This window comes from Carassius gibelio, chromosome B1, assembly GCF_023724105.1.
Source record: "Carassius gibelio isolate Cgi1373 ecotype wild population from Czech Republic chromosome B1, carGib1.2-hapl.c, whole genome shotgun sequence".
NCBI lineage: Eukaryota > Metazoa > Chordata > Actinopteri > Cypriniformes > Cyprinidae > Carassius > Carassius gibelio.
Window position 1 is genome coordinate 27,281,940 of NC_068396.1, and position 14,971 is coordinate 27,296,910.

General features: G+C 36.2%; 1 protein-coding gene across 3 annotated transcripts in view; it reads right to left on the reverse strand.

The window, feature by feature from the left end:
* The window catches only part of LOC127948330 (glutamate receptor ionotropic, NMDA 2B-like), a 94,140-nt gene that overhangs the window by 31,978 nt on the left and 47,191 nt on the right, over nt 1-14,971 (reverse strand). For all 3 annotated transcript variants that reach the window (XM_052544752.1, XM_052544751.1, XM_052544750.1), the window contains exons 4-6: nt 9,200-9,343; nt 5,475-5,745; nt 3,846-4,038 (exon numbers count right to left, since the gene is read on the reverse strand). In XM_052544752.1, coding sequence (XP_052400712.1) covers nt 3,846-4,038; nt 5,475-5,745; nt 9,200-9,343 — 608 coding nt within the window. The remainder of the gene's footprint in view (nt 1-3,845; nt 4,039-5,474; nt 5,746-9,199; nt 9,344-14,971) is intronic.

Genomic DNA, 14,971 nt, shown 5'->3' on the forward strand with positions numbered 1-14,971 from the left:
CGACCACACTCGTACAATTTCATACGATTTTTGCCAAATCGTACGTATTTCACGAGTTGCACAATTCGTATGAATTTGTACGAATGACCTACACCTAACCCCTCCCCTAAACCTAACAGTTAGACAAATCGTATAAAAATCATACGAGTGAGGTCGTACAAATTCGTACGAATAAGCCACCTCGTAAAATACGTACGAATTGGTCGTGAGATAGCGTTGGGAAATCAGTAGGATGTAAAATGCTAAAGGAATTTAGAACATCAGTAAGCTCCAAGCTTCCAAATGTCTATAAAATTGTGGGAAACTGTCTTCACAACAATTAAAATCAAGATTCAGAACAATAAAACCATTACATTGATAACATGAATCATAATCATTGAAATTCAAGCACAATTTGAATAAAATCAATAACCAAATAGTCCTTGCAATCAATTTATCTAAGATAACTACGGTACATGTAACCTCATTTAATCTGGCTCTCAACCTTTATAGGGTAGATGTATCTCCTCTAACCTTCTCCAACCATGCCAAAACCTTCAGCTGACCTTCAGAGGAAGCTCTTGAGGCTGTCTCAGGCCCTTAACCATCACAGATCATGACCCATCCAGCTGAAAAGCTCTCCATCATCGCTGACAGATCCACCGGAGAGCATGGTGGGTGTTCCAGAATGATAATATAGAATCTTGGAATGCCATTTAAATCGTCTCCATTATGGTGGAAACGGATCATTAGAGTCCTCCAGGGGTTACTGGGTCCGTTGCTTCTCATTCAGCCCACCACATAACCCTGTCATTCAAAATCTTCCTGTGTGTGCACGCATATGAGAGGTCCCAGGTGTGCGCTGCAGGTGAATCTGCAATCCCAGAGGACTCTAAACAAAATTGTTTTCTCCATTCAGTTTTTTTTTCTCCATCTTCTTTGTGTTCTCCAGTGTTCATAAGATATAAGTGTCCTTATCTTCTCATCATCCAATTCAAAAACCCACTTCAGCAACTCTAAAGGCTAGTCTAACACATCCGCCTAATTACACAAATACAACCATCTTGTTCTACCAGATACTATGCCCGCTGGGTAATTGTAGTAAATCCACCATTCACAAATAACATAAAAGTGTTTTTTTTCCACTTAATTACTTGTTTCCCTCATCTAAATAAAAAAAGCTTTTTGCAACAACACAACTATATGTTTTCATAACATGCTTATGAAACCTTAACTATAGTGTTTCATTAATAATCGATGGTGCATTTGTATGCAGTGTGTTATTGACTGGTTCACGTTCTAGCTCTGCGCTGGAATTAAGTGCTCTTTTACATACACGCCTTAGAAAACAGCTTCCAAATTTAGCATTGAATATTTGAAAGTGTTTTCAGAGAGTGCAAAATAAAGCGATCGGAGGAATGTTGAATGTTTCCCTGCTAACTACCCCTCAAACGCTTTACACAGACAACTGTATAAAATAAGAGTTCAAGAAGAAGAGAAGAAAGAATTGGTAACACTTCAGTTTAGGGACTAATTCTCAATATTAATAACAGCCTCCTCTAAACAAGAGGAAAGGTAAGTCCAACATCTGTTCTGTTAAAAACTGGCACGTGATGAATACACTGAGGGAACCCAGCAGACGTGTACCACGACTGTTCATATTAAAGTCTGGATGAGAGGTAGATTTTCATTACCTACTGTTGCATTTCAAGATTGTCTCTGAGGTTAACTGTTTATTACATTAAAAGACGTATTAGAGAGCCTACAATTACGATGTCTAGGTGAGTGAATGTAACACCGCACTTGTGAGCAATGCTATCCAGTTTGATTAGGTAATAGATTTAATTGGCGCAGGTAATGATTGCTGGTAGGTCAACAATGCTTGTGGCAAAATTGTAAGCTTTAGTCTAAATGCTCCCTAGATCAATGAGCAAGAACCCAAAAGTGTTACAATTATCTTCCTTTGCCATGTTTGCATATGCTTAGAGTTAATCAAGGGAGGGGACAGGCAGACAGAAAGAAAGGGTGAAAACTAAATGCAGAAAAGAGAGAGAGAGAGAGAGAGAGGCTGGGCTCCCACTGTTGTTCCATTCGGCTTCCTAATCCTGCTCTGCCTCGAGCATTCAATTAACTCATCACCAGCAGATCAAATGACTGGCTAAAAGAGAGTGTGACCGAGCCTAAACGCTAATTAATACTTAGGAATCAATGCCCCTCAATACTAAATGTCAAATAACAGTACAAGAAAGAACAGGGCAGTTCAGATGTAAAGCTCACTTTTGTATTACGATGGATATTTATGTTTCTAAGATGAAAATCACAGCCAGGCCGGTACAGACACGTGGGCGCAGGCTGAATGTCAGAGGAGACATAATGGGGAAAGAAAAGTGAAAGGTGCTTCAGCGAGGAGCTCCAGCAGACCCACATTACCAATAATGCACTCTCTTTTTCTCTTTTGTTATCTATTTGTCACTCTCGCTCCTGCTTTCTGCAGGAGGTGTTACAGGTACAGTGTGGCTATAATAAAATGCTGCTCGATCTAGGACTTGATTTACACCTGGTGCTAGGTCCAAATCGGCTGATCCAATCACAAATTGTCAGGTGAGATGGATCAGATGCCCCTTGGTAGTAACACACCTTTAGTATAGGTGTGCTCTTTTAAACAGTTTCTTATTAGCCTCTCTATTATTATTATTATTAGCCTTATTATTCTCTCTATTAAACAGTTGCTTATTAGCCTGCCTATTATTAACATACTGGCTATTTATTAGTACTTATAAAGCAAGCACATATTCTGCATGACCATATTCTACATTTATAATCCTTCCCCATACCTAAACTTAACAACTACCTAACTATTTTTTAATAAGCAGCAAATTAGGAGTTTATTGAGGCAAAGGTCATAGTTAACGGTTTGTTAATAGTGAGAACTGGACTGTCAAGAAACCCACCTGCAAAACTTGATGCTGTCAAAAATAATGTCATTAATAGATTTTCTTTATCAATTAACTTCTATTTACTAAATTAAATCAACATTTTGTGTGACCATCCTTTATGTTTAAAGCAGCTTTTGCTCTAGGCGCAAAAGTCTATCTCAGTTTTTTCTGTTTCTTCATGTTATTCCAGACAGATTGAAGATGACGAGATCAGCTCTTGTGTGGAGCACTAGCTGCTAATCTAATCTCACTGGATTATTGCAATTAATGGCAAAATGAATGTTTGGAAATGTAAACTGATATTTCTTAATGGCACACTACAGCAAAATATAGAAATAACTGACTTAAAACCATTTTTTTAGCTGCTGAAAATACGAGTGGCCTAATAATTTGGGCCACCACTGTATGTGTTCCCAAAGGATGAGGCTGTGAAGAGTCAGTGGTTAAAAATCATTTTACAGTGACGCTGCAGTACAACCCAAACCTTTCATTGTGTTCCCATCATTTACTGGCAGGTCTGAAATACCCAGATGTACGCCCTTTCATTTGGACCACCTTGTGCCTCTGAATCATTTACACTTACGTTTATGCATTTAGCAGACACTTTTATCCAAAGTGATTTACAGTGCATTTAAGCTATACATTTTTTTTTTTTACCAGTATGTGTGTTCCCTGTGGTAAAGATCTGTCTCCTACAGTACCTACAGCATCTAACAGCAACCACAGTGTGTATGTATGTATGCATGTACAGTATGTTTGTTCACCTGCTTAGGGGTCTTTACCCTTTTCAAAACACTCCATTAGTTCGGAAACCCTCCTGAGCAGGTGTTGCAAGTGCGTGTCTGCTGGCAAGACTGCCTGTGTGCGTGTATGATTGTAGACCCCAGATGTCAGTGTTTGAACCCTGGCACCCCACTAAGCCTGACTCACCTCAGCACCTCGTTGGGGTTTGCTGACTTGCTGCCTTTCTTGTCAGGTGTGCCGTGGCATCCAGACTTAAGCAGCGTGTGAGGACCCCGATCCAGCATCATTGTGGAGGTTGCCATGGCGATTATGGCTACAGCATCACGCACTCGAGCCTCCAGTCCATAGTCCCACTCATCGTAAGAAACAGAGATCAAACCTGAGACACAGAAAGGGTTAATTCAGTATAAATACAATCGTCTGAAATATACAGTATGTGTAGTTTTTGTAGCTAAATATTTCTATAGTTTTATTTATTTTGATTTATTTATTAATTTGAACACTAAGGCTATAGTCAAGAATGCAAAAGATTTTCCCTTGCATTTTTTTTACAGTTTAACGTATACTCGACAAAAGTTGCCCCTGTCACCTTGTTAGTAAACATTACTCGTAGGGAAGTGGCGATTATTGTATTTGATGCATCTTCGCTGTTGTTTGTTATATTGGTGAAGTAAATCCACACTTTGCTCCATTGTTGTTAATGACTGTTTGCACTTGCCTTTACAATCAACATGTGCTGCACATGTCTACATATCGTACATGTACTATGCACGCGCATGACATCACCGTTTTCAAAGATTCCCATATTGGATGTTAACACAGAAATGATAACTGTGGCATTTTTCAAAAACATACACTTTGAAATCCGTTTTTGGAAATATGTGTTTTCAGTCTCCAAAATGAACAGGCAAAACATGTAAAAAGTTTCCCGTTTTTGGCTGAAAGCGTTGTGTAAACGGCACCTTAAATGTAAACTTGTTTATTTACGTTAGTTGACAGAGCAGTATTTCTCATTTTAATTAGCATTTCTTAGATTTAAGTTTTAATCAAATTTGTATTAATATTTTATTGTATTTTATACTTTTATATACCGAAAAACTATTTTTAATAGTTACAGTTATGGTTTTAGTTAACTAAAACAACACTTCTACATATTATAGACGATAACATTTTTATATAAAAATTCTATACAATTTAGTCACAAGATTTTTAATGTACAGTATGAAAAAGTGAAACGTGAAAATGTATATTATTTTGAGATTTTACAAAGATTAGCAAGTGTTAGATCATCTTGAATATTTCGATACACTGACAAAAATGGTGTAGAATATATTTTGAGTCAGAAATTGCTAGTAAATTTCACAAACAATAGCAAAGAAACAGCATGCAACACTGAATTAAACAATTTTTTTTTTGAAGAAAATTGTATTCTAATATTTATACAATATATACCTTATTTTCCGGACTATAAGTCTCACTTTTTTTCATAGTTTGGCTGGTCCTGCAACTTATAGTCAGGTGCGACTTATTTATCAAAATTAATTTGACATGAACCAAGAGAAAACGTTACCGTCTACAGCAGTGAGAGGGCGCTCTATGCTGCTCAGTGCTCCTGTAGTCTACACTGAAAACATAGAGCGCCCTCTCGTGGCTGTAGACGGTAATGTTTTCTCTTGGTTTTTGGTTCTAAATAAATGCGACTTATAGTCCAGTGCGACTTATGTTTTTTTCCTCATCATGACGTATTTTTGGACTGATGCGACTTATACTCAGGTGCGACTTATAGTCCGAAAAATACGGTATATTTCTTCTTACCTGTTGGAAAGACACTGGGTACATTATCTGCATCCCCTGTCACCAGAGATGGTACGATCCAGGTGTAACCATAACCAGTGAGGCCGACAGAATGCGCCACCTCGAAAATGGTCATGGCTTCTTCTTTAGTGCAATACAGCAGTATAACAGGACTTTGGAGCTTCTTCATCTGGTTCTGGATCTTTGAGTCACCATCATCTACTGACATGTCCAACAGCAGCACCTCTTCCAGCTCCCAGCCAACAAAACTGTTCTCGACGGTACTCCGGATCTGGATCAAGGCAAAACAGACAAAGAAAGATGAAAAAAAGGCATGTCCTGTAACACCCTCCTTCTGCCTCCAGCTGTTTTTGCTTTTGTTCTTTACATATAAAGAGAAGAGAGAGTTTAAAAAGAAAACTGACAAAAAGACAACCAGAGAGAAAAAGGCAAAGCTACATTTTTATTTAAAAGGATTAATGAAAACATGAATCATAAAAAATGAAATTCCTATCATGCACTTCATCCAGATATTTTTATTTTTTATTTTTTGATCTCTATGATTTGTAAAGAAGCAGTCCTAACCCACATTTCAAAATGCACAGAACTGCTCTGCTCTGTCTGTAGAGACTGAGAGGAATTCAACTGCATTTCCTCATAACAAATTGTTCAAACACGAGTCCACAGAGATGCTTTCCATTATAATCTACTGCAGTCAGAACTAGAGGAAGATGAAATTATTGTACCCACAATTCTGATGATGCATACATCTGTAGTGCCCAATATTTCCAGCCAATTTGACAGACTTGCAAATTGCACTGACAGTATCATTACACACATGCAGTCAAGTGTAGTGTGAGCATCAGCTACCACAGGGGTAAATCTACAAAAATGACTGTGATTGTCCCTGTACACTGATACTCTGACATTTCAATTCCACTGTCCTGAAAGATCACTATATTTATATCTGAGGTACACATTTTAGTTTTATTTATATACTATATAATAATATTAATAACAGCAAAATGTACTTAGAAATTAATTTTGAATGAGTTTTTTTTAAATTGTATTATTTTTTATTTTGTTTTGTCATTTTTTCTGTGCTAAATCATTTCACATTTTAAAAAACCACAATATTTATTTGTATATTTTTTAACCATACAGCTTAATTTTTTTTACGATTCTTACATTTCTTAAAAGGACAGTTCACATTTTTGTGATCATTTACACAATTTTGAGGTTTTATAAAGATTAGTGAGTGTTTGAAGTGAGCATGCATTTATGTATGATTAATAAAAAATAAAACAAATATTTGGCTGAAAACTTATATTTTACTGAAACAGTGTAAATTCCTCATTTAAATACCAAGGTATTTCTAAAGTCATTTACAAAGCGCAAAGTACATATGAGAATAAAATAGCATAGGTACTGCGGCAACTCAGGATATTGCAGAAGATGAAGGGCCACAAATAAGATGCACAAGAAAACAGATGTCAGTGTTGCTGGAGAGGAGAGTATCAGCACTGGACACAATTTGTTCAAGGTTTTGGAATCGACTGAACCATTGTTCCTGCCCCAGCAGACAGCAACACAAAGCCTGGCACTGGTCTCACTGGCAGAGCATCAAACACCTGTCTGCTATAAACCTGCAAGAACATCAAGAGCCTTCTGCGTGAGCCTCCTCAATAAGCAGAGCATCCTCTGGACCTCTTCTGGGCTCTGCTTGCATCGCCCTGAGGTTGCTCCTGATTTGGAGAATTACTGAAAGTACATTAGAAATCAAAGAACACAGTCCTGATCATTGCACTGTGTATTTAAGAACTTTATTTACAGCACTGTGGGCCAAAGGTACATTTAGGAGATATGTGACAAGCTCTAGCCGTTGTTTCCCATTTGAGGCAAAATACAGTATTTATTACTACACTGACTCAACACATTTCTAAAGCAGTGATATTTCAGAATTATTTAAATACTATTACACTATTTATTAACAATTATTAATTATTTTTGCATTCTCATTTTATTTTATTTTGATTTTATTTTTAATGTTGATTTTTTTTTTTTTATATATACATTTTATTTTAGTTTCGTTTTATTTTCTTCCATTTAATGTTTAAACTATATTTGACCTCTATTTCAATCAACAAAATGTTTTAAATAGCTCTAGTTTTGGTTAACAATAATAACCTTGCTCTATAAAAGGCTGTTTTGCTTGCATGAATTAAAAGGGTCCACACTACTATTAAAGGGCTTGTATACAAGGCTAAAGGCGCATACTGTGAGAGGCGTGTGATGAATTAACAGAAAGATGGTTACAGGGAAAATTCCACTAGTCATCATTTACTCAACCTCATGTCATTCTGAACCCGTTTGACTTTCCATCTTGCGTGCAGACTCTTTTCTGTTGCCACATGGGTTAAGAATGACATAAGGGTCAGTAAATGATGACATAATTTCATTTTTGAGTGAACTATGCCTTGAAATAAAAAACAATAAGACATAAATTTGGAGAGGAAAGCAGCATTCGTTCCTATAGGAGTGACGTATAGTGAAAGTAGGGGAGAGGACAGGTCTATTCATTTTGACAGAAGCACTAGCATACAGAAGATAGAGGAGAGGAAGAGAGCATTAGTAGAGAAAGGAGCATTGGCAAACTTCTTATGATAAAAGAGACTTGAACCGCAGCGGCTGGCGCCCCAGCGGGAGTTAGGACCTCGTATTAGGGTGTGAATCGAACCAGCTAGAGTTTCCAGAATTGGGGGCAGTGAAGCAAACAGCAGTCTGGGGTTTCACGAGATCCCCATCTCAATTTGGCCAAATTGGTGTAGCTCTGGATAGGTGCGTGTTTATACACCCTGATGATGCATTTCAGTGATTCGATAAACAAGAGCAGGCTCTGAATGGATTGTATGGTGGGATTACGAACATGAGTCATATAAACTGAGATGTGTTTCTTTCAACCCTTCAAAACTCATTTGAAATCACCTAAAAAGCCCTGGTAAACACCCAAGCAAGCACATAGCAACATGCTAAAAACACGCAGAACATCTTAGCAAGCACATTGCAATGCTTTTCTGCACCACTCCAAATTCCTTCAGAAATAAAATCCATGGAACAATTGTTAAACTCTGTGTTAAACATAACTTTAAAATAATAAAAAAATGTAAAAACAACTACAACAATACACATATATACACATTACTGTTCAAAAGTGGGCCAAAAAAGTGCTTTTTTCAAGAAAGTTATATTTTTTATGCAGCAAGGGCACATGATAATGATCAAAAGTGGCAGCAAAGATTTTTATAGACACTTGTTACAAAAAAAAATATATATATATATATATATATATATATATATATATATATATATATAATAATACATATTTTATTATGACCATGTTTTAACAAACAAATGCAGCCTCGTTGAGCATCACAGATTTTTGTGAAAAAAAAAAACATTAAAAAAAAAATGTAACAACTCCAAACCTTTGAACATATAAGAAAATGTATAAGAAAATAAATAAAATATCAATGTAATTATATATTTAGCTAACATATAAACTATGACATCAGAACTCATGTTTTATTTTCAAGAACACTTGAATCATAAACATACATTGGGGTTTGGATGGAGACCTAAAACTTGACCTGAAATATAGTGTATTACTTCTACGCCTGCTTAAATTAACAGTTAAACTCAAATTAAAATGAAATTGAATTGAGAAGAAATGAATAGCGTCAACTCACCCGATTGACAAAGTCCTGGTATCCAGGGTAGTAGGTGGTGACGATGGAGAATATGTACCAGTCATATTCCTCCATTATGTTAAGCATGACAGAGGCCTGCTGCTCTATAGAGGGTCCAAACTGGAAGAACATGGAATGGTCATCCTGCAAGAAACAAAAATACATGCATGCATGAGAACAAAAGTATCAAGGCTAATCACATTATAATAGGACATCAGTTGGTTATAGTTACAGTTTATACTGGTTTTCAACAGTACATACGGTATGTCAAAGACAGAGATGAGAATTTGCTAGCTCACTCATTTTTCTTGTATTCTTCTTGCCTCCAGCCCATTACAAAGACAAAGGGACAAATCCAAGTATATATATATATCAGTTTGGATAAAGGGAACAAGGATCAGGAGAAGGAGGGTAGAGAAATATGAACTGCAGTTCGCCAGATCTAACATCTGCTGCATCATAGCCAGTGAACGAGACACATTTTGCTCCCCTAACATCTAAATGACCACTTCACTCCTGAAACAGTTCACATGTCAAAATGAAATGTCTATGGTACATTGGTGATGCATGATTTTCAAATGTTTATAATAAGCATGTTAATGAACTCTTCACATCTAGTATGCATACACTGATGCGAGTGTGTGTTTGTGTAAGCGGTCAGTAGCAAATAAGCCAAAGCATTGTAAAGCCATGCACACATGTATGACAGTGCACATGAATGCATGCAGACTGATGTATAACTCTGTACATGCGTGTAAATGATTGTTCTGTGTGTGCACTCATGTGTGAAGTTGGTCGTGGGCGTTTGCCATGTTAGTCATCTCACAGTGTCTCTCTCTTTCGGGTCTCCACTCTCTATTCAACATCAAAGCCACTCCCCTGGGGTCCGAGATGGACTGATCTGTTACCTTGTTTCGGCTTTAATGAGGTAACAACACTGATGGGGCTGCGGGGAGGGGGGCTTATCTTGTTAATCTAATGGCTGTAGTATAATATTTTACGTATGTGTTTAAATATTCTTGTTTTGCGGGTTCTCGCTAAATGTTTAATGTGTGTCTGATTTGCCAGTGTGTATGTGTGTGTCTTTGCCTCTTTAATTTTCTGACTAATTTACGTGCCCCCAATATTAATTTCCTGTCTTAATTCCTCCTCTTCCCTTTTGGAGTTGATCTCATCAGGAGAGGTGGGAATCCAGTAATAGGGTCAGCAAGATTTCTTTTTTGGAGAGAAATTAGCTCTTTTACTCAGCAAGCAAGAATTAAAGGGATCAAAAATGACACTTAAGAAGACAATAATATAAATGCTGTTCTTTCTATTCATTAAAGAAACCTGTAAAAAAATGTGTATCATGGTTTCAATAAAAAACTGTTTTTAACATTGGGAAGAAAAATAATTGTTTATGAGCACTTAAATTCAGTTTTGATTTTCAACTCAGGAATAAATGAGATTTAATATTAAATATTTATATTTTTTAAAAACATGAAAATAGAAAACCATTGTTGTAATATATAATATAACATCTAGCAGTGTTGTCAATTTAATATGTTAATTTATAAGTTATTGAAAAAGGCAGTATTTCTCTGTTATTGGAACTGTCATTTCATTAAAAAATAGTTTATTATTTCCATATTAAAGGGGTCATCGGATGCCCATTTTCCACAAGTTGATATGCTTCTTAATGAAAAGTCTTTACCATACTTTGGTTAAAATTTCTCAGTGGTAGTGTAAAACAACACCATTTTTACCCTTTCAAAATCAGTTCTGCAGATATCAATGTTGCTTTAAATGCTAATGAGCTCTGCTGACCCCGCCCCTTTCTTCTGTGTAGTGATAAGTGGTGGTCTGAGTGGAGTTCTGTCTACTTTTTTTTGTTTGCTCTGTTAACTTTAACCACATTTCACAAAAGAAAAACCGGCAAAATGAAAAAACTAAATGTGGGAACACACGCCATGCACTATCACTTCTTGGTCCCGTAGGTCCACGCACTCCCTTCACAGACAAAGGTAATCCACTGCATCTTCAGCGGCTCGATGTCGGGAGTAAATGACACGTGACGTCACACAGACAAGAAGTTGAGAACGGCCTGATTTGAAAAAGGGGATATTATTTTTAGGGATTAAATAAACACCACTGGGTGAATTTTTATCATTATAGGGTAGATGTGTACACAAACTGCAAACACACATTTATGTTCAAACAACATATAAAAGTGAATTTAGCACCCGATGACCCCTTTAATAAAAAAGAAAAAAAAAACACTTTGACACCCATTTAAAACTCATTTAACTAACACCATTATTTATACTATTGCATTTGCAGTGTAAATGCATTCATGCCGCCTCTGAGCTGCAATTAACTGTCTGTAGATATATCTAAACACCAATTCAGATGGCCTCAAAGTTTGTGTAATACATTTTATGTTGAATCAAATAAAACATTTCTTTCTAAAGCTTCTTCATGATGCTTTTCTCATTTAACACAATAATGACTTGTTTTCTGTGGCCAATTTCTCAGCCAGATATGACGTGCAATTAATTTGCAAGTAATTTGATTAATCAATTGTGTCATTAATTAATTACAGTTTGTGTGTGTGTGTGTGTGTATACATTAACATTACGTCTATTTTCCTCTTTAAAAAATAATAATAAAAAATGGCAACAATATACCAGCCATTTGTTTTCTGGGAAGCATCTTGTAGTTTCATGACATTGAGCAACTCTTGTGTTCTCAAAATAGACTGTACAGATACAATATAATAAAATATTAATAATACAGTTTATAATTCTACTTCATCCCAAACAGAAACAATCATTCAAGGTTGACCACACATGCTTATTTTACTGACAATTCTTTTTCTTCTTCAGAATAAATGTTGAGTCGACCCATTACAGATTCCAAGTCTCCCTACAGCACCAACAACAGCAGTTTACACTTCAGAGACACCACTGTTATGAGCATGTGAAATGACACACATGGTCTCTCATTTCAACGTTACATTTAACACACACATAATATATAGGATCCCATGTGTCAGATTTGTTTTCCGAATCATTCCTCTCTAATCCGTCGTTCTACACTTCTGCTCCTCACCCCTCCCGCTCCACCTCTTCATCCGTTCTGAGTCTATTCAACTCAAAATGAGCGATCACAGACACATGCACTCCACATCCCATTCCTATATCAGCAGTTTAGCACAATGGAGAGGCCAACCTAGTCATCCACTCCCCAATATACAGCCCTGCACGAGCAGCAGGGAGCCAATCCAGACCTTACATTACTATCCTCTCACTACTTTCCTCCCTTCCTCTTCAATAATAGAGACTAGTGTCCTACAGAGGCAGTTTATAAGCAAAGTATCTTTAATATTCGAATGAGAGGCAGAGGCATAAAATAAGTTTCCCACTAACTCTTGACTGCTGGGAGGGGATAACAGCTAAGCTCTTGCCATAAACAATACCGTGCCAGAACAGCATGTCATTAAGAGAGGAAGGGGAGAGATTGAGAAGCGTTGAGAAGAGAATGCATCTTAATTCAAGTGATTCATCAGCTGATCCACCACGATGGATCAAGTATCAGATTGACTGGAAATAAGAGGCACTTAGCAGCCAGAAAGATGTCTCTGAGTTGCTTCAAGAGAGCAACCATATTTTTATTTTCTTTAACATTCAGTTATTTATAATAATTAGCATTTAAAAAATTTATTATTCCATTTAATAATTTATAATAATTGTAGACCCCTTTTATTGATTAATTCAATAATCAGTCATTTTATATTGTTTTCAAACTGTTCGTTTCTTGATTTTGTGGTTTTTCAGGAATATTTGTCTTCACGAGTAAGACAGTAAGAGAATGTCTCAATTTCACGGTTTATAACACCATAGGCTGATGTTCTGAAGCAGTAATTTTCCATTGCTATAGGTGGGATTTGTGCTGGTCAGATGATGTTTGATTTAGCATTAAAGCATATGTGACTAAGATTATCATCATTCCTCTTCTCCTGCTTTCTCGCAACAGCATTTGCCCTGATTTTGGCATTAGATCAAATGCAGTGAAATACTGATTTTGGGAACCAGACAATACTTGTTTTTAACAGCTTATGGGTATCAGGAAAATAAAATTCTGATGGGATCTGACGCTGTGGGTTGGATCCAATATTCATGACATGTAGACTCAACTATAGATTATTCAACAGGATGCCAGCATAAACTAATATATTGGTTATTTTAATTTCTGTTTAGGATTACTCAACGGATTAAATACCTTAAAAGTTTAACTAATGCTAAGAAATACATATTTGGGGGGGAAAATCCAATTCCATTGCCAAATGAGGAGATAAACCCAAAACTTTTAAAAATTGTGTTAACACAGACTAGTCTAATTGGCCTTAACTATATATTAATCACTGATACTTAAAGAAACAAACAAAAAAAATGTGTTAACATTAATTTTAATAAAATATAACTTACAACCACAGTGCATGTTGTCATAAGAACAACCAGTCATCAACCCCACAGTTAGTTTTAAGCTGTGTGTTTGATTCACCAAAATAAATCAACTCATTAGAATCATTTGTTTGGGAATCAGACTACACTGTCTGCACTGTATGTTTTTGATTCACTCAAAAGAACTAGCTCATGAAAGTAATTATTTGTTTTGTAATTTTTACTTTACATCAGTTAAATGTGATTATTCTGACATGGCACACTGTTAGGAAACACCTGCAGTCTGTTCATATCCTGACACATTCCAATCAATGTTCTTTTCCAGAAATGCATTAAATTAAAATAAAAGCTTTTTAAGGTTTGTATCAGAAGTAGTATCTCAGACAAGCCATTTTTCTATATTAAAACTCAATAGAGAGTACCTTCTGTGATTTTCTACAACAATAGAAAGAGGCCCTTCTGGCAAGTGGTGCTCTAAAATCAATTTCCTATTCAGATATAGGTTTGAATAATACAAATTAAATGAGAAAAAGAACAGACACAGCGAGAGAAAGTAGAAAGAGAGAAATGAAAAGGAGGAGAGAAAGAGAGAGCGAGATAAAATGAGAGTCAAGAGTCCAGAATTCTTAATTTGACTTCACTGTATCTTCTGGGGAAAGTTGATGTACCATTACCTCCATCGCTAAAGACAGCTTCTCTCCTCTACATATGTGTTGACAAGATAGTTTAGATTTAACTCTTCAGAACACCAGTGGCATTAACACAACCAAATGGAGCTCGCGCTAAACTGCAGAGAGGGAGACAGAGACTGGCTCTCCAGAAGGTCACTCTACTACTGCTGCTGGCTTGTTAAGCCTGGCAGCTATCACGGAGCTGTCCGACTTATAAACTACAGAGAAAAAGAGCACAACATTGATTGCAGGAGATAAAACATTTATCCAAATTAAAGCGTACAGATACACTTAAGATCAAAGAGAAAAAAACAATGTGGAAGAAGAAAAACAATTGCACCGAATAATTGAAAAGACACGACTGAATTATGAACAAACCCCTCGACAAAACAAAATTAATGTACACTAACAGTGAAAGCCTTATATTTAATAGATGGACACTTAATGTTACAATAATGATAGAATGATAGATCAAGAGAAAGCAAGATAGAAAGATACACAGACATACGGACAGATAGATAGATAGATAGATAGATAGATAGATAGATAGATAGATAGATAGATAGATAGATAGATAGATAGATAGATAGATAGATAGATAGATAGATAGATAGATAGATAGATAGATAGAAGCACTGTAATACAGTAATACAAAGCAG